General features: G+C 42.2%; 2 protein-coding genes across 3 annotated transcripts in view; one reads left to right on the forward strand and one right to left on the reverse strand.

The window, feature by feature from the left end:
* Positions 1-20,092, forward strand: part of USP13 (ubiquitin specific peptidase 13) — a 123,287-nt gene that overhangs the window by 14,729 nt on the left and 88,466 nt on the right. For both annotated transcript variants that reach the window (XM_060767467.2, XM_060767468.2), the window contains exon 2: positions 9,605-9,730. In XM_060767467.2, the coding sequence (XP_060623450.2) occupies positions 9,605-9,730 (126 nt within the window). The remainder of the gene's footprint in view (positions 1-9,604; positions 9,731-20,092) is intronic.
* LOC137096520 (required for excision 1-B domain-containing protein-like) lies at positions 4,764-5,216 on the reverse strand. The gene has a single exon (XM_067466057.1). The coding sequence runs from the start codon at positions 5,214-5,216 to the stop codon at positions 4,764-4,766; it is 453 nt and encodes a 150-aa protein (XP_067322158.1).

Genomic DNA, 20,092 nt, shown 5'->3' on the forward strand with positions numbered 1-20,092 from the left:
TGAGTTGGTTGTCCTTATTGAAGATGTTTTTTTATGGGTCTTGAGCCTGCTCTCCTTTTCAACCATCTGAATGGTAGCTGGGAACAACTGAATGCTCAGCACAGGCTCTGCTGCCCACACAACTTACATTTCATATTGACATCCCACTGTGAAACACCAGAGACTAGATTTCAGGGGGAACTGCATAATACTTAAAGGCATTTCTGCAAGATCATTTGAATGCAAAGTTATTATCCCTCAATGAGCTTGTATTGTACCACTTCGTATTTTAGTAGGGGTATGGTGCCTTTTAACCTTTCCTGTCAGAATAAAGCTAAAATCTTTAATATGGAAAACCAGCATGTCCAAAAGAGTGGCTGTTTTTTATTTTGTAACTTTCGACACATAAGAATAATTTCCAATTTAGACTCATTGTTCAATGTAAAATAAATAAATATACGAGCTATTTATCTGTCTCTGAATAGGGACTGAAACGTTTTGAAAACATTTTCACTGAAATATATAACTTTATTGTACGTTTTAAAAAGAGGATTTTTTTTTTGTCCTGCAATGCATGTTTAGTTGTCTTCTAGTGTTTCCAAACTGGTTTGTAATCCTGGTCATAGAAGAGTTGAATCATGAGAACGGGCAAATGGAGATGATTGTTTGTTTGCATCCTTCTTTACCTAATAAAAACAAAGCCGCTCTTATTTGAAGTATAGAGTGGCAACACCATAGTGTGGCAGTCCAGGGAGCTCATGGGTTCACAGTTCGAACAGCCTCTTCACACCATGGTTATCTCCGTTAACGTTGGATTTATGTGCGGCAAGGCATTGGAAGTGTATGGTGGTAGAATTTGTGTTTTCTAAGGATTCCTTTGGAACAAAGTAAATTCCATGGGCTCTGTGCCCAAAGACCCATAACATCCCCTGTGGAATGCTGTTTGTAAGGACTAGATTATAAAATGTTAGAGATGACAAGTTTAAAAAACTTTTATAATTTGTTTGTAACTTTAGAGTGCCTTACTTGTTCCTCCTTGGAGAGACTTGTCATAGTTCACCTAAGTGGAAAGGAACCACTTAGTTCTGATTTATAGAAGCCAAGGTCCAAACCTTGTCCATGAAAGATTTGAGAGTAGAATATTGCAACCAGATAGATGGGCTTTGATGGCCATACTTCAGGAAATAAAGCCTGATTGCTCATTGGAGGGAAGAATAGTAGATGCCAAGATGAAGTACTTTGACCACATCATGAGAAGAAAGGAAAGCTTAGAGAAGACAATTATGCTGTGGAAAATGGAACAAAAAAGGAAGAGGGGCTGACCAAGGGCAAGATGGATGAAGTGACTGGATTGACCTTGTAGAAGCTGGGGTGGTGACGGCCGACAGGGAGCTCTGGCGTGGCCTGGTCCATGTGGTCACGAAGAGTCGGAAGTGACTGAACGAATGAACAACATCAACAGATGGGCTTTGAAGTCAGATGGATGAGCTTTGGAGTCATAAAACCAAAGACTTGAAGGGATCACATGGGCCATCTAGACTAACCCTTTCCTCAGTGCAGGATCTCTAGCATAAACTTCCCCAATAGGAACAGGTAGCTGTCCAGCATCTTTTTGAAGGCACCCAGAGAAGGAGAACTCAAAACCAAGAGCTATGATGACTTGATTGTTTCTTGGCTTCTCTTGGTAGACTATTTTTTCCCTCCTCACCTCTTCTTCATTCTTTTAAAATTATATCTATACATTGTCAGCTGTTATTCTATGTTGGGAACTGGCCCTATTATTGGACAGAAAAAGGCATTTGCCACTGGCAGCAGTCCCTCTTGAGTCCCTCCTTCTTTGGAGGTGAGAGTGGTGTATTTACACTGGGGAATGAATGTAGTTTAAACCCACTTTAACTGACATGGCTCAGTGCTATGGAATCATGGGAGTAAGGTCTTTAAGCCTTCTCTGCCAAATAGAGCAGGTGCCTCATCAAACTGCAACTTCCATGACTCCATAGTATTGAGCCATGGCAGTTAAAGTGGTGTCAAACTGCACTCATTCTACAGTGTAGATGCAATCAGTGTTACTCTCAAAGGCTACAGAGGAGTTGCCAATCCAATTTGCTTAATTACTTGCAAGCCGGCAGAATGCCATCTTGCTGTTAATATGTTTCAGACAGCAAAGTGTTTGTGGCCAGTCCTGTTAATTGCTTTGGCATCAACTGGCAGAAAGTTGCTGCGTAATTGTAAGTAAATGAAATGTGGCTTTGTGACAAAAACAAATAAACATGACACCATAAATTGGAAACAAAATAGATACTTGGTCACTTTATTCAACACTTTTCACCATAAACGTATAGTTTCCTTTTATAGGTTGCGTTAAGTACACATTTGAGGGATTTTAGATATTGAATCACCCCTGCCCCCTTTTGTTTCCCATTTGGATCGAAAATCTATATGGGCCTCAAATGTGACTCAGCTGCCTGGCTGTTGTCGTCTCTTGTTGGAAGATGGGTTATTTTTATAACTCACACACTTCAGATCTCAAGTGTCACCCGGAGGGAGCTGCACTGATTAGAAAGGCCAGAGACAATCCTGAAACAACGTTAGAGATGTAAATGCGTACGATAGACCAACAGAAGGAAGTGACCACTTTTAGCATGCTACAGAAGTTTCTCTTCCAGTCCAACACATAAAGTCATGATCCTAGAGACAGATTTGGTGGTAGAATCCTTCCAGTGTCCTGAGTGACTTTATTTTTCTGAGTGAACAGGCTCAGTCCTATCTGACCTATGTTCCCACTTCCTGTACAATTTGGGTTTTAATCATGTTAGACTTGCAATATACACATCCAGCATAGCGAAAAGGGATCAAGGGTGTTGTGGTCCTAAATATCTGGAGGGACAAGGTCTCCTCACCTCTTCTGTAAATTTTGCATCAATGAGTTATGATATTCCTCCATGTTGTCCTGAGCTGGTCATTGTGTGGCACTCCAATGTTTCTAGTAGCCTTTGTTTGGATTGTTTGTGTGGAAGACCTGGGAATTTAAGTCCAACAATATCTAGAGGGCTGCATCTTCCCAACCTTGGTATGGTTTCTTCCCCAACATCTGATATCCATTATTAGGTTTGATACAGAGACACCGATTATAATTGATGTGCTATTGAGAGAGAAAGTTGGATTAAAAGCTGGAAGTTTGTTGCTGCTTGCTATCAATTCGACTGTGACTTATTCATGGTAATCCTATGAATGAGAGACTTCTAAGACTCCCAGTCATCAAGTGCCATGCTCAGGTTCTGGAAATCAAGCAGTTGCCTTGGAGGAACTATAACATTCCTAGAGGTATTCTCTCTAGGAATTGCTGAGGGTAGAAGCACACCATAGAATCACATGGAGAACCTTGAAAATCCCTAAAGAGAACTATATGGATAAGTAAAACTAGGTTGTACTGTACTTTTTTATTGATGGAAAAACAGAGGGAATCGTTCAGCCAAGGAAAGGGGAATGACGATGATGTGAACCCCTTCCAGTTTATTTATTTATTTATTTCACAGTTTTGTATACTGAGCTTCTCAACCTCGTTGAGGGACTCAGCCTGGTTTACAGCCATAAAAACATATACATTCATTAAAATATCATATATCACAAATTACAAAACAACTTTAAAAACACTAAATATAAAACTACAGTGGTCAGTCGTCCTAATAAGATGGATCTATATCCACTTCCATCCAGAGTCCTATGGTGGTGTCTCATTCCTCGAAGGCCTGACTCCACAGCCATGTCTTCACCCGTTTCCTAAATGTTAGGATGGATGGGGCGGTTCTGGCTTCCAGAGGGAGAGAGTTCCAGAGTCGTGGGGCCACCACCGAGAAGGCCCTGTCCCTCGTCCCCACCAGCTGCTCTTGCAAGGCTGGTGGGACCGAGAGCAGGGCCTCTCCAGATGATCTTAGTAATCTTGATGGTTCGTAGGGGAGAATATGGTCGGAGAGGTAAACAGGGCCGGAGTCGTTTAGGGCTTTATAGGTCAACACCAGCACTTTGAATTGTGCTCGGAAGCTAATTGGCAGCCAGTGGAGCTGGTGTAACAGCGAAGTGGTGTGCTCCCTGTATCCAGCCCCCGTTAGTAATCTGGCTGCCGCGCGTTGGACTTGCTGCAGCTTCCGGGCAGTCTTCAAAGGCAACCCCATGTAGAGAGCGTTGCAGTAATCTAAGCGGGATGTAACCAAAGCGTGTACTACCGTGGCCAAGTCAGCCCTCCCAAGGTACGGACGCAGCTGGCGCACAAGTTTTAATTGTGCGAATGCTCCCCTGACCACCGCTGAGACCTGGGGTTCCAGGCTCAGCGATGAATCCAGGAGAACTCCCAGACTGCGTACCTGAGCTTTCAGGGGGAGTGTGACCCCATCCAGCACAGGCTGTAACCCCGTACCCTGTTCGGTCTTACGACTGACCAGGAGTACCTCTGTCTTGTCTGGATTTAGTTTCAATCTGTTGTCCCTCAACCAGTCCGAGACAGCGGCCAAGCACCGATTCATGACCTGCACAGCCTCCTTAGTGGTAGGTGGAAAAGAGTGATAGAGTTGGACATCATCTGCGTACAGATGACATAGCACCCCAAAACTCCGGATGATCTCTCCCAGCGGCTTCATGTAAATGTTAAACAACATAGGGGACAGTATTGAGCCCTGCGGGACTCCACAGTGCAATGGCCGAGGAGTCGAGCAGGAGTCCCCTAGACCAGTTCCAGTCTAGACCAGTTATAGTTGGCACCTGGAAGCCCGTTCTCAACCCATGTCCCATCAGCCGCTCTCTTCCGAATCGTACTTGAAGTCCTGGAGCATTTTGCTGATTGCCTCGATGGTTTGAATTAGCTTGTGTTTCAGCCCCCAGACCTCTTGAGCATGGGTCTCCACTTCAGGGTGGTCCTGAGTGTTCTGCTTGGCCAGTTGGAGCTGTGCCGTGAGCTGCAGCTTCTCACTCCCCTGCTCCTGGATGTGGGCCAGATGTCGGGCCAGGTCCCTCCACCTGTAGGGCCCCTCCAGTTGGGCCTTGATCCCCATGATCTCCTGGGAGATCCCGGTGAAGGCTTCCATGATCTCGTGGACCAGCTGCCAGTACCGGGGGAAGTCGTAATCCGGACCACTCCAGAGGTAGGCCTGGTGACACTCTTCAAAAAGGCAGTAGGCTTCCACACATTCGCTCTGCAAGGCGTAGAAGCGGTGTACCGGGGCTTGCGTGTCCTCTCCCAGCATGGCAGCAGCCGTTTCTGTTCTCACCTCAGAGACACCTACGAGAGCCCATGCTCCCTTTCCTATGCAACTTCCCTACTGTACATAAATTGGCTTTGTCCAAAATAATACTAATATTATTTTGGTCTTCCCTGAAAACAGACTAGCTGCTTCCTTGGAGGTTGAGCCATTATAGACTAGTTCATAGTGAGCATACCATCCCTGTGGTCCATGTGCCATTTACATATTTCAGTTCCACTGCATCTCTTACAATGTTTCAAAGGAAAAAAAAAAGTTAACAACATGGCAGACACAGCTACATTTTTATATAAATAATAAAAATGGCTCTGCATTCAGTCAGCCATAGCTGTCAAGGGCTGGGTTGATAAATGGCAGCCTGAATGTGAAACACACACAAAGTATTTATGGAAAGTGTTGAGTTCTCTGATTTGTTTTGATTGAATTCAAAGGATGTGGTTTTGGTGTCCTTTTCAGAAGTGGCTGCAGAGATGAATTTATTAGTGCTCTCCTTGTCTATAGAAAAGCAACACAATTTTTAATTCCTTTTGTTTTTGAAAACTGCTTAGGAATGGAGCAAAATGTTTTTTCACATTGATCTCAGGTTGTATGAACAAACTGAATTGAAATGTAGATCCTTCTGTTCATCAGCCTCCTTTCCTTTTGCTGTACATTGGAAAGAGACTTTTATTTGCAAAATATGTGAGACTTGGCATTGATGCAGTTTGCAGATCTGTAATGTCCATACATATTGTTAATCTGCTTTTCACAGTCCAAGTTGAGTCCCTTTTTAATAGCTGTATATTGGGAAAGTTCCAGTTGCTTCCGCTGCCTGATATTATTACATTTTCTGGCATTTTGTTAACCAGACTTCTACTTGATTTAATTAGTCTGAAGCTGATCGCTTTGGTCACAACGTTTTCTCAAATATTAAATGTTTCAACACAGTGAAGGACTGATGACTAAACAGGCGTAAAACTGATGAATTTGACATTCTTGGCTCTGAGTGTATTTTACTTGCTTGGATCAATAGCATACTGCCTCTTAATGGGATTTACACACTATGTGACCAATAGTATGCTTTTTCTCTTCCTGAAAACCTTTGATAATAGGGATTGGGAAAAGTTACTTTTGTTCAATAACATTTCTCAAAGTGCACCGGCCAACATGAACAGTGGGAGTTGTAGTCCAACAAAGTTAATATATAAGTGCTATATGCATCACGGGAATGTTACACACAATATAAACACAGTACAGTCCAAAACACAGCTAGATCTTGACTAAAGGAAGTGTAAATCAAGGATAGGGCACTTTGGTAGAACTGAGGATCAAATTTTGCCCCCATCAACAAGGAATGTAAGAGTACAATGATTAAATGGGCCAGAAAAATTGGTAGGCCGATAAAACTCAAAGAATGGGAGCATATATGGACAAAGAAATTACGTTATACCTGTGCTATGGACCTCAAGGAAAATTGGATGAAAATAATAGGTGGTATATAACATAGGTGGTATATAACATCAAAGAAATGGGAATTATGTACAAAAATAGTGACAATAAATGTTTGAAATGTAAATAATGTGTTGGCTCGTTCTACCATGTGTGGTGGAGTTGTAGTAAGGCAACTACCTATTGGAAAATGATCCATGAAGAAACTCAGAAAATTTTAAAAATAAAACTTCCAATAAAACTAGAACACTATCTCCTAGGAATGTATGAGAAAGAGCAAATCCCAGAAATAAATAAGGACAAATTGTTTACTCCCCCCCCCCCCACTGCGGCTAGAATAATATACGCTAAACATTGGAAAACAGAAGTTATTCCAACAAAGGAAGAATGGCTCGATAACATACTTGAAATAAAAGATATGGACAAGTTAACTTTTTTGATTAAAAAAAATACCAGCAGAATTATGACTCAAACAGACTGGTCAAGTCTTGAGAACTATTTAAAAGGGGAGAATCATCCAGAGTAGTTTTGTACTAGATGGATTTAGATTTATAGAGGAAACTAGCCATCCCCTGCCATGTGTTGCTGTAGCCCAGTCTGTGTATATGTGTTTTGTGTGTGTGTATAGATGTATGTATATATGTGTGTATGTATATTTGTGTATATGTGTATATATATGTGTTTGTGTATATATGTGGTTTTGCGCATGCGTTGTAATGTTTTCTTTGTGTTTTGGCTTTTTAAGTCTCTTCTGCTGTGTTTTTCAGTGTTTTATGAGTGATGGTAACTCATTGGCCTGATAGGTGTATTGTGTCCAAATTTGGTGTCAATTCGTCCAGTGGTTTTTGAGTTATGTTAATCCCACAAACGAATATTACATTTTTATTTATATAGAAGATTTTTAATAAGAGCTTTGCAGAGGTATGCAGAGGAACTGTTATGAAAAAGTTAATGAAAGGAAGAAGATTGGAAGCCACTATTTTTATTTTTATTACATTTTTCCTTTTTTCTTTCTCTATTTTTCTATACCTCTTTAAATTTCCTACTTTTCTTTGATCAATTTCTCCCCACTTTCATTGTATTTTTATGTTTTTAGTACTCAGATGATAAGTAATAAAATTATTTTAAGAACAAGGAATATAAGAAATACACATTTTTTTCACATCTTTGACCAAAAAATAGTGCCACAAAGCTAAAAACACGCCACTAAAAAAAGAAGAACCACAAGATATTTCATTGCTTCTTTCAGAAGATTTGTTTAACAGAAATATCATATTTTCCGGCATATTAGATAACTTTTTAACCCTGGAAATCTTCACTGAAGTTGGGGGTCATCTAATACACCAGTTATATATAAAAAAAATCACTTCTTGTTTTGGGTCCAAAACATGATGGAGGCTCCAAACAGGAGAGGGAGGCGGGCACCTGCCCTGCGCTGGAGCAGGGCACCCGAAGCAGCAGCTGCTGCTGCACTCCTCCATCACTGCTTGGCTCCTGCTCCTGGGTTTCACCCTCTCCAAGGGGCTCCTCCACTCCATCCCACCTCAGCTGTCTGTGCGGTGGCAGCGGAGGAGGCGACACAGCCTCCTTCGCCACCGCACTGACAGCTGAGGCGGACATGGAGTGGAGGAGCCCCTTGGGGAGGCTGAAGCCCAGCAGTGGGAGCCAAGCGGTGATGGAGGAAGTGATGAGCATGGTGGTTGACTGGCTGCGGTGGGACCTGACTGCCGGTGGAGGGGAGACCACCTCTATGGAGCTGAGAAGCCGCTTCAAGGCCCAGGAAAGGAGGCTTGGAGGCCTGAAAGAGCTGGCAAGAGGGGTAGTCTAATACGACGAGTATATCCAATTGAAATTTTAAATTGATAAGTTGGGGAGGGGAGTCATCTTATGCACCCAGTCATCTAGTATGCTGGAAAATATGGTACGTGTATAATTTCTGCATAGAAAATACACTTCTTGCACAGAAAATACATCTCTCCATCCTTCTATCACTCCATCTACCCACAAAATAATTGCTTTTATGTGCAGTATGTGTGTATGTATGTGATAGGCTTGTGAGCAGATCTTCGGGAGCATGTAATGATAAGGGCCCTCCCGGTACGAAACCCACCCACAACGTAAGCAAGCCCCACTCGAAATCTGGGACACCAAAACGGATCAAGTTTTGCCCAGAATTCACAAGTCTAGTGTGTGTGTGTGTGTATAATAAAAGATTATTTTTTTAAAACCCCTAAGCTCAAAGCTTTTAAAGTGCAAATAAGGATTTAATATTGTACACAAATTTGAGTATTCTCACACACCAGGCAGAAAATGGCTAAAATCATATGTCAATACAATGAGAATGATATAAGTTAATATTACACTCCTTCCCAGCATTTGCCATGGATTTCAGTGGACCTGACAGTGCTTTTTTCAAAAAAGACAGGAAAAAGAAGTAGAGATACAAAGATCAAAATTGGATGTGACCTGAATTCCATTTCTAGAATTGATTTTTGAGTTTGAGGGATATGGATTATGACTTCCTCTGCAAAGTGTGGTCCTTCTGGAAGCAGCATGAGGGTATATGTGTATGTGTGTGTGTGTGTGTGTGTGTGGGGTGGGGGGGTGGGGTTGGGGGGTGGGTTGCTTTTTCAGTCTGCCTTGTTCTATGCAGACCTAGGGTTCATCTAAACTGGGATTTGTAGTTTGGTGAGGACCAGCAGTCTTGAGTAGAGAAGGCAAAAGACCTTGTAAACTTGCAGCTCCTAGGATTCCATAGCAATGGGATGTAGCAGTTAAAGTGATTTCAAGCTGCATTAATTCAACAATGTAGGTGCACCTCATGTCATACAATCTCAAAGGGTCGCCTTTGGGTACCATAACAACAAGGCTTTTTGTGCCATCCTAGTTTTGCTATTATTTTTGGTCCATATTTTTACTCTTCTTTTTGTGTTGTTTCCGCACAGGATTCTGAAGGAGGCCTTTACGTCTGCATGAACACTTTCCTGGGATTCGGAAGGGAACATGTAGAAAGGCATTATCGGAAGACAGGGCAGTGTGTATACATGCATTTGAAACGGCACGTCAGGGAGGTGAGTACTATTGTAGGGTTGCTTGAAATGCTATTTTCTTCTACAAAGAAGGAAAACTTGTCTGAAAAAAATTGTATGTAATGAATGGCATAACGCATTTTGTGGCTCAGGGATGCATTTTAGGAAACTTATGACAACAGGAATTCCTTTAAGTTAAAATAAATAAATCTTGCAATGCAAAGTACAAATGCAACAAGAACCACTTTTAAAACATATATTTCAGCCACTAAAATGACTTGTCAGATCTTGGTATGTGATGCATAACTTGTGGGGAGGAAGAGGATGTATTAAAAAGCATTCTAAACGGATGATGTGCTTTATAGGCAATCTCAATCCCATTTGGAATAAGGTTGTTTGGTAGGTAAACAACTGTGCATTAGTAGAAAACTTGCCTTGGAATGAGAGATTGTTGAAGACTTTTTAATTCATTCTGGTATGTAGATGTAGTGTTATGTTCTTTCTTATGTTCTTTCAGTGTTGCTGCTCATTCATTAAGATAGGATTACTACCTCTCTAACAAAGGGGAAGGAGAGTACAGAAATTAATGTCGGAGTAGCTAGTCTGTTGAGGCTACTAGTCATGACAGATAACAATCCTAATTACGTTTCTGTTGGTTGGTGACCATGCCATCTTGCAATGAATTACAATGGTTAAATGTATAAAAGCTCAGTCATGTCAGGTTATTGCTAGAAACTATAGCCATATCCACTGCAAGGAGCTCTTCCTCTTTTGTTAAGCATTGGCTTGGGGAAATTAGGTGGTAATTTTTGTCTGTTAGTGTTGCTAAGGGATGCTTAGACACCCTACCTGTGAATATAAAAAGTCCCAAGATTTCATATGCTACTTTTGACAATATTTAAGGGTATTCTCACTGCTATAAGGGATAGTTATTTTCCTTAAAATATACAATCTTTGGTTCTCAGTTACCAGAGAGAGTGAGAGGCGCACATTTGCTTTTTGTGAGGTTGAGCAAGATGAATGGCAAGGGAACCATAGCTATTATTCTGTCCAGAGGTGCAAAGAGAAGCCTGCATTTTTGAGCATTATATGTATTTGAGCTTTTTGGACTATGGCTCTTAGAATTTCCAGATGTTTTTTCTTAAGTCTAATAAACCAAGGAGGTTCCTTGTAGGTCAAGGCTTTTCAGTCTCATTTGTGAGGGAAATTTTAAAAAATCAAACTAGAAATACAAATTGTATTTTTAGTATACCCATAATGATAATTTTACGCCAAACCATGTTATGTGTAAAGTAAGAAGACGCTTTTTGACATTTGCATGTATTTTATTTATAGGAACTGGGGAGTAAGAGAACTCTTGATAGGCTGAGGTACAAAACAAACCCTGTCCATGCCTACTTTTTTCATCGTTGCTTTATTAATGGAACAGCAGGCTCCTAATTATTTGTTTTGGAGTTTCTGCTCAGATATAGTGGGCCATTGTATCTGCTGGGAGTCAGTTCCAGGACCACCTGTTGGTATCAAAATCCGTGAATGTTCAAGTCCCATTATATCATCACCACAGGATATCCCTTGTGGCTGAGTATGATGGCCTTCCATGTGTCTTGGTGGTGAGTCCGTCAGTGATTGCAGTGACCTATTCTTGATCCACGTGTTTTTTCGCAGTGAGGACATCAATTTCCAGGTGGAAGGCGGTTCCAACAAGTATTGGCTTGCTGCGCCTTCCTCTTGACACATTTCTCTCTTTCCTCTCCATTCGTGCCTCGTTGAATTCCACAGCAGTGTAGGTAAAAGCTGACCTCCAGTTCCAATGCGCAAGGGCCCGGCTTTTCCGTTCTCGGTGTCTATGCCACAGTTTTGAGGATTGGCTTTAATCTCATCTTTAAATCTCTTTTCCTGTCCACCAACATGCCTTTTTCCCATTCTTGAATTGAGAGTAGAGTAACTGGTTTGGGAGATGGTGATCAGGCATTTGGACAATGAGACCAGTCCAGCGAAGTTGATGGTGGAGGATCATTGCTTCAGTGCTGGTGGTCTTTCCTCTTTCCAGAATGCTGACATTTGTCTGCCTGTCTTCCCAGGAGATTCGCAGTTTTTTGGGGGGAATCATTCCAGAAGTCTCCCACAAGGATGATAAAAATCATCCAAGCATCCCCTGGGCAACGTCCTTGCAGATGGCCAATTCTCTCACACCAGAAGCGAAGAAGCGAAGCAATTCCAGAAGTCAAGAGTGACATTTGTAGATGGTCCATGTTTCACTAGCATAAAACAGGGCTGGGCGAACAATAGCTTTATAAACAAGCATCTTGGTATCCCTACAAATGACTTGATCCTCACTCTCTGCTTCATTTAAAAAATGCTGCACTCGCAGAGCTCAGATGTCAGTGTTGACTTTTGTGGAGAGGTAGTTGCCAAGGTAGCATAAATGGTCAACATTTTTTAACGTTACACCATGAAGATGTATTTCTGGCATTGCAGAAGGATTGGCTGGTGACTGCTGAAAGAGCACTTTGGTTTTCTCAGTGTTCAGTGAGAGGCCAAGCTTTCTGCATGCTTCTGCAAAGGTGCTTAGGGTGGCTTGTAGGTCGTCTTCTGAATGAGCACAGTCTACATTATAACCAGCATATTGGATTTCTGTAACAGATGCTGATGTGACCTTGGTTTTGCCTTTCAGTCTGTTGAGATTAAACAGCTTGCCATCTGTCCATACCAATGGGTAGCTTCCCATCAATAAGGTGCATAATCATAGCTATGAAGAGGAAAGATAAGGTTGGGACAATAACACATCCCTGTTTGACACCTAATTTCACCTTAAATGGGTCACTTGGGGAGCCATTGCTGTCCAAGACTGTTGTCATTATGGAGGAGCCGCAAGATATTCATGAATTAGTCAGGGCATCTGATTTTTTGGAGGATGTTCCAGAGAGCACTGCTATTCACTGTGTCGAATGTCTTTGCAAGGCCAATAAATACAATGTAGAGAGGTTGATTTGGTTCCCTGCATTTTTCTTTGAGCTGTTGTGCAGTGAAAATCATATCCAGTGTTCCTCTGGAGTGGCAGAAATCATTCTGGGATTTCAGGAGGATTTCTTCTGAAATATAAATACAACCATTATATACAATGGCACAGTAAAATGGTGGGTTCCTTATATAACTTGACAAAATCAAAGTTTGCTTTTTGGATGTTTACTTTTTGGAATATCTTCTATCTGTGGATGCTGAACACGTGGATACAGAGGGCTGACTGTCTTCAACATCATCTTGCCCTTGTCCAAGCATTCTGTGGCCCCTTCTACATTGCTATATAACCCAGATCAAAGCAGATAAGTCACATTCTCTGCTTCAGTGTTCAGTGAGAGGCCAAACGTTTTGTATACTTCTGCAAAGGTGTTTAGGGTGGCTTGTAGGTCTTCTTCTGAATGTGCACATACTACATTATCATCAGCATATTGGATTTCTATAACATGTTGTGACCTTGGTTTCACCTTTCAGTCTGCTGAGGTTAAATAGCATCAGGGGCTTCTCAGTGTTCAGTGAGAGACCCCTTCAATATTGCTATATAATTCAGATCAAAGCAGATAAGTCACATTCTCTTCTTTGAAATTGATTATATGGGGCCCCTTCTACACCAAAGTGTGATCCTAGGTTATCTTCTTTGAACTGGATTATATGAGTCTCCACTGCCATATAATCTGGGATAAACAGATACTATGGAATTAGATCCTGGGATAAAAGGACAGTGTAGAAGGGGCCGGTGTCTACACTGCTAGAAAATCCAGTTCAAAGCAGATAATCTAAATTTTATATGCCAGTGTAGAAGGAACTCCTGCTGCATCTCCAGGAGTGGAACTCCTGCTGCATCTCCAGATCTGTTCAAACTTTTAGGAAAACCACAACCAAAATTAAAGATTGTGTTCATGATTCTGTGCTTTAGATGATGTTGCCTTGGATGAGTGGGGTTAACGTTCCTGACCTTGCTCCACAGTCCCCCCCCCCCGCGCTTTTTGGATGGAAAGTGGATAGACATTCCCACCTGTTCACCTTCATATCTCCACCTGTGCCAATTGGGGACAGCTGTCTTTTGTTTGTTTCTTCCTGTTGCTTTGCAGAAACAGCAGAGAGACTGTGAAATACTGAGCCCTGAGTGTTTACAATTCCTCAACTCCATGGTTTTTGTTTCAAATGGGGAAACCTTGTCCTTCTTCCTCTTCCCCAAGATTTGTTTTGGGCACATCTTCCACATTTTTCTTGACGACTCCTGAGAGTCATCCTTGATATAATATCACAAGGCTACACCTTTATACAAGTCCAATACCAGTTTAAATGTCATGACTCCATCCTATAGAATTCTGGGATGTATAGTTTGGAGGAGTACTCTGAATTTTCTGCTAGAGCTATTGGGTTGTGATTTAGAGGCTGGACTAAAACTCTACTGAAGAATTGAAAATATTTTCCAGACTGCAAATTCCAAGTTTCCACAGGTTAGAACCATGAGAGTTAGAATGCAATTGGATTATATGGCTCTGTACCTATATTCATGTTTCTTGTACTGCAATTCTTCAAAGTCACTTCCAGCTGACTCAAGACAGATATTCATAGAATCATTGAGTTAGAAGAGACCTCGTGGGCCATCCAGTACCAAACCCATTCTACCAAGAAGCAGGAAAATCGCATTAAAGTACCCCTGACGGGTGGCCATCCAGCCTCTGCTTAAAAGCCTCCAAAGAAGGCACCTCCACCACACTCTGGGCAGAGAGTTCCACTGCTGAACAGCTCTCACAGTTAGGAAGTTCTTCCTAAAGTTCAGGTGGAATCTCCTTTCCTGTAGTTTGAAGCCATTGTTCTGTGTCCTAGTCTCTAGGGCAGCAGAAAAAAAGCTTGCTTCCTCTTCCCTGTGTCTTCCCCTCACATATTTATACATGGCCGTCATGTCTCTTCTTAGCCTTCTCTTCTGAAGACTAAACATGCCCAGCTCTTTAAACCACTCCTCATAGGGCCTGTTCTTCAGACCCCTGATTATTTTGGTCACGGTCCTCTGGACACATTTCAGCTTGTCAACATCTTCCTTCAATTGTGGTGCCCAGAATTGGGCACAGTATTCCAGTTGTGGTCTGACCAAGGCAGAATAGAGGGGTAGCATGGATCTAGACCAGTGTTTCTCAACCTAGGGGTCGGGACCCCTGGGGGGGTCGTGAGGAGGTGTCAGAGGGGTCGCCAAAAACCATCAGAAAACACAGTTATTTTCTGTTGATCATGTGTGGGAAGTTATACCCCTGTGCCGGCAGGACTGAAGACCGACAGTTCGCAGGTTCGAATCCGGGGAGAGGCGGATGAGCTCCCTCTATCAGCTCCAGCTCCTCATGCGGGGACATGAGAGAAGCCTCCCACGAGGATGATAAAACATCAAATCATCCGGGCGTCCCCTGGGCAACGTCCTTGCAGACGGCCAATTCTCTCACACCAGAAGCGACTTGCAGTTTCTCAGGTCGCTCCTGACACGACCAAAAAAAAAGGCCCAATTCTTGTTGGTGGAGTTTAGAATGCTCTTTGATTGTAGGTTAACTATAAATCCCAGCAACTACAACTCCCAAATGACAAAATCAATCCCCCCCAACCCCACCATTATTCAAATTTGGGCCTTTCAGGTATTTGCGACGAATTTGGTCCAGTGAATAAAAATACATCCTGCATATCAGATATTTACATTATGATTTATAAGAGTAGCAAAATTGCAGTTATGAAGTAGCAACAAAAATAATTTTATGGTTGGGGGTCACCAGAATAAGAGGAACTGAATTTAGCGGTCACGACATTAGGGAGGTTGAGAACCACTGATCTAGACACTATACTCCCACTTATGCAGGCCAAAACCCCATTGGCTTTTTTTTTTTGCCGCCGCATGACATTGTTGTCCACGAGGACTCCAAGATCTTTTCCACACGTACTGCTCTCGAGCCAGGCATTCCCCATTCTTTATCTTTGCGTTTCATTGTTTTCTGCCTAAGTGGAGTATCTTGCATTTGTCACTGTTGAACTTCATTTTATTTCCCTTGTAAGAAATGAAGCCCTTTTTCATATAAAGAAGTAGCTGCATATATTCTGTATTATTATATTTTCCTGAGTTTATACCTTCCACATCTTTTGGATTACAACTCCCATAAACCCTAGCTGGCACAGCCATTCATGAAGGATGCTGGGAGTGATCCAAAATGTCTAGATGACATCAGTTTAGGAAAACCTGATATAGATGATGATAATTGTTACACCCTCTCTTCATGGATAACAGATGAAAACATTCTGAACATAGTTTAAGTTGTGGTATACAATAGTTACATGTTTTACCACCATTTGTGCTGATTATGGGGTTTGGACATTGCTGACTGTAGTTTGGAACCTTTCAGCCTCTAATTTTCTTGCCTGCTAACTTTTCCGGAGTAACAATTATGCTTGGATAAACAGCCATGTGCTGCATTGCACCTGCACAGCTACCCCATTTTCTCCTTCCAACATTGCTTATGTTGTCGCAATATTGATTTCTGTTGTTCTTTCCTCAATCATGTAAAGAAGGCAATACTTTGTCTCTTGGTTGCAAAGGTTTTGGTGGCACAAGTGTTAAGTGCAGGGTTCAAACGTGTATGCACAATTATGGTGTGTTTCTTCTGGAAAAAGTGGCACCATGAAACCTTCAGGGCAGCTGACCTTTGGCACAGAGCTATGTTGTGGCGCTATCAGTATTGACTTTAAGAGGCCAAAATAGCACTATGGTTACTCTGGCTGAAGATAGAAAAGGGTTGGAGAAGAGTAGTACTGATGGCATGCACAACAGGAGTTGTGCAACCCATCCCCTGAATAAATATTTATGATGTTGCTGTAGAGTTTGGCAGTGCCCTTTCCTGTTTCATGGAAATCTTTCGAGCCCATCACAGGAGGAAATTTGAGATATGTACCAATAAGTTTGACTTATTGCTTGCTCGACATCAGCTATGGAGTTCTTCGTTCTCTGGCTGTGAAGATGAATGTAATCATGGATCGAATAACATTATGTCAAAGTTGGTTTGTCTCCTACAATTTCTGTATATTCAGTTGTTGCCTAGTAAGGACCCATGAACAAAACTGTTTATATTCAGTAGAAAGAAGCTTCTGAACATTTTGTTGTTCATTCGTTCAGTCGTCTCCGACTCTTCGTGACCTCATGGACCAGCCCACGCCAGAGCTCCCTGTCGGCCATCACCACCCCCAGCTCCTTCAAGGTCAGTCCAGTCACTTCAAGGATGCCATCCATCCATCTTGACCTTGGTCGGCCCCTCTTCCTTTGACCTTCCACTTAATTGTCTTCTCTAGGCTTTGCTGTCTCCTCATGATGTGGCCAAAGTACTTCAACTTTGTCTCTAGTATCCTTCCCTCCAATGAGCAGTCGAGCTTGATTTCCTGGAGGATGGACTGGTTGGATCTTCTCGCAGTCCAAGGCACTCTCAGAACTTTCCTCCAAAAGCATCTATCTTCTTTCGCTCAGCCTTCCCTAAGGTCCAGCTCTCACATCCGTAGGTTACTACAGGGAATACCATGGCTTTGACTATGTGGATCTTTGTTGCCAGTGTGATGTCTCTACTCTTTAGTATTTTATCGAGATTGGACATTGCTCTCCTCCCAAGAAGTAAGCGCCTCCTGAACATGGTGTCCTCAAAAAACAAATTAAGTAAAATTATATGAATTTATCAAATGTGTTTAAATGTCTTCCACTAAGATATGTAATCTCCTTTTTGTGAGCCGTTACTGTGGAAAGCTGCATCCTTTGGTAATGGGCCATGAAATTAAGGTCTCTGCTGAACAAATCTGTGTGGAATAATAGGCATGTGCATTTTAATTTGCAGATGTTTTTGTGATTAGACCATCATCAGTCTGAATTAACTAAAAATACTTGCATCGGTTATCAGCTTTGCTATCTCCGTCTAGCTTGGCCATTGCTGGAATACCAATCTGCCTTATGATGAATTTATGTAACATGAAACTGTATATTTCTGCCCGAACAGAAGCTGATCTCCATGGCCATTTGCCTATTTTATTTACGTTGTTCTCTAGGACATGGAACATAAGAAGAACTGTGATGGATCAGACTAAAGATTATCTAGTTCAGCATTGTTTTCCTACAGAAGCCAACCAACTAGGTATTAGTCGCATGGGACAACATAAAAACAGTAGCCCTCTTCTGCTGTTGTTACGCAGCAGGTGGCTCTGAGTGGCATCATGCCTCTTTAACTGGATATGAAATATGATAAGTAAGCGGCTGATAACCTTATTCTGCAGCAGCCAATATTCTTCATGTGGTTATCTTGTGGCAATACCTCCCCAATGTTTTTGAAAGTTGTTTCACATTTTGCAAAATGTTGTGCAATGTTAAAAAGAAAAAGGACCCATTTCTTTCCTTCTCTTCTTTTACCACAAGTGAGGAAGAGGAGGAATATGTTGTCTTTTTCTTCTCTTTTTGAAAACATTTTATGGAGGTTATTTACTGTACTGGAAGTAGTATACCTGAAGAAGTTCTGTAATTTTTTAGAGTAGAGAAAGGGGAAGAATCTGCTTGTTTTTGTGGTGCTTTGTATTTATTCCTCCTTGAAGATCCCTTTTCCCCATGATAATAATAATAATAATAATAATAATAATCCTTTATTTGTACCCCGCTACCATCTCCCGAAGGACTCAGTGCGGCTTACAAGAGGCCGAGCCCAAATACAACAATAAAAACAGCAGCAGCAACAACAACACAATAACTCAAAAAACAAAGCAGTAACAATTAACACCCAATGACGCAATTAAAAACAATGGCCGGGCCAAATGTAACAATTAAAAATTAAAAGTGCTGGGCATGACAAGGTGGGGTGTTTGGAGGGGGATGGGCATGCAGATATCCTGGATCTCTGATAAAGTGCGTTGGGACATAATGCTAGGAGTTTCCTTATTCTGGAAAGGCACACTGGAACAACCACGTTTTTAAGCTCCTCCTAAAGATTGCCAGCGATGGGGCCTGCCTGATGTCCTTAGGGAGAGAGTTCCAGAGTCAGGGGGCCACCACCGAGAAAGCCCTATCCCTCGTCCCCACCAATCGCACTTGCGATGCAGGTGGGATCGTGAGCAGGGCCTCTCCAGATGAACGAAGAGATCCACCATAGTCACTAATGTTGCTGCTGGTCCACTTCCGAGCACAATTCAAAGTGCTGGCCTTGGCCTATAAAGCGCTATATGGTTCCGGCCCAGCTTACTTGTCTGAACGTATCTCCCTCTACGTCCTGCCTCGCAGTTCAAGATAGTCCGGGAAGGCCCTGCTCTCGGTCGCGCTAGCCTCACAAATGCATTTGGCGGGACGAGGAACAGGGCCTTCTCGGTGGTGGCCCCCTGCCTGTGGAACCCGCTCCCCAGCGAGATTAGGTTGGCTTTATCCCTCCTTTCTTTTAGGAAGAAACTTAAATCATGGTTTTGGGACCAGGCATTTGGACAGCAGGCATAACAGCACTTTGAATGTTGAATTGGACTGGAAATGGCTATGTGGTTTGACAATGTTATAAAAATCTGGCTACCAGTATTAAAAAACTCTAAAATTACAACAGCAAAACAACAGAGAGGTAACAATCAAGGACATCTAATCACTTCTCAACCAAACATTGCCCCAGGCATTGCCAGGCCATGAAATGCTAATAAAGGTGGTCAGTTGAAACATTCACACCTAGCTCCAGCAGACAAGAGTCCTTTGTCCCACCCTGGTCATTCCACAGATATATAAACCCATTTTCCTATTTCCAAGAGACCTCACTACCTCTGAGGATGCTTGCCATAGATCCAGGCGAAACGTCAGGAGAGAATGCCTCTAGAACATGGCCATATAGCCCGAAAAACCTACAACAACCCAATGTTATAATTTGTTTTTAATTTAATGATTATCTATTGCTTTAAATTGTTGTTATAGCTGTTGTATCTGTTTGTATGTTGCGGCATTGAATTGTTGCCGAGTGTAAGCCGCCCTGAGCCCCCCTCCCCGGGGGTTGAGAAGGATGGGCTAGAAATGTTGGAAATAAATCAATAAATCATCTCAACAAATCTCATCCTATGAAGGTGGGGGGGGGGGGAGCAGGGGGGACTTTTTTCTTTTGCATTGCATTGTGTGTATTTCTGTGTTGTTTAAAAAGGGACAATCACATTCTCCCTCATCAAACTTCTTACTTCTACTATTTTAACTGCAATCACCCACTTCATTTGCTTTCATAAAATACAATGGAGACATCTGGCAACAGTTGCCATGACACCTTCACGTACCTGCCTTTCCCCGCTTCCAAGCAAATGGAGAGTTCTGGAGTCGATAGGTACCAGACTTCAAAAACATCAGTTTCTAGACCCTTCTAGTCCCACAGGCCA

This window comes from Anolis sagrei, chromosome 3 (genome assembly GCF_037176765.1).
Source record: "Anolis sagrei isolate rAnoSag1 chromosome 3, rAnoSag1.mat, whole genome shotgun sequence".
Taxonomy (NCBI): Eukaryota; Metazoa; Chordata; class Lepidosauria; order Squamata; family Dactyloidae; genus Anolis; species Anolis sagrei.

Bases quoted from the DNA above. Each gene is read 5' to 3' on its own strand.
- LOC137096520 (XM_067466057.1), bottom strand. From the start codon at position 5,216: ATGCTGGGAGAGGACACGCAAGCCCCGGTACACCGCTTCTACGCCTTG.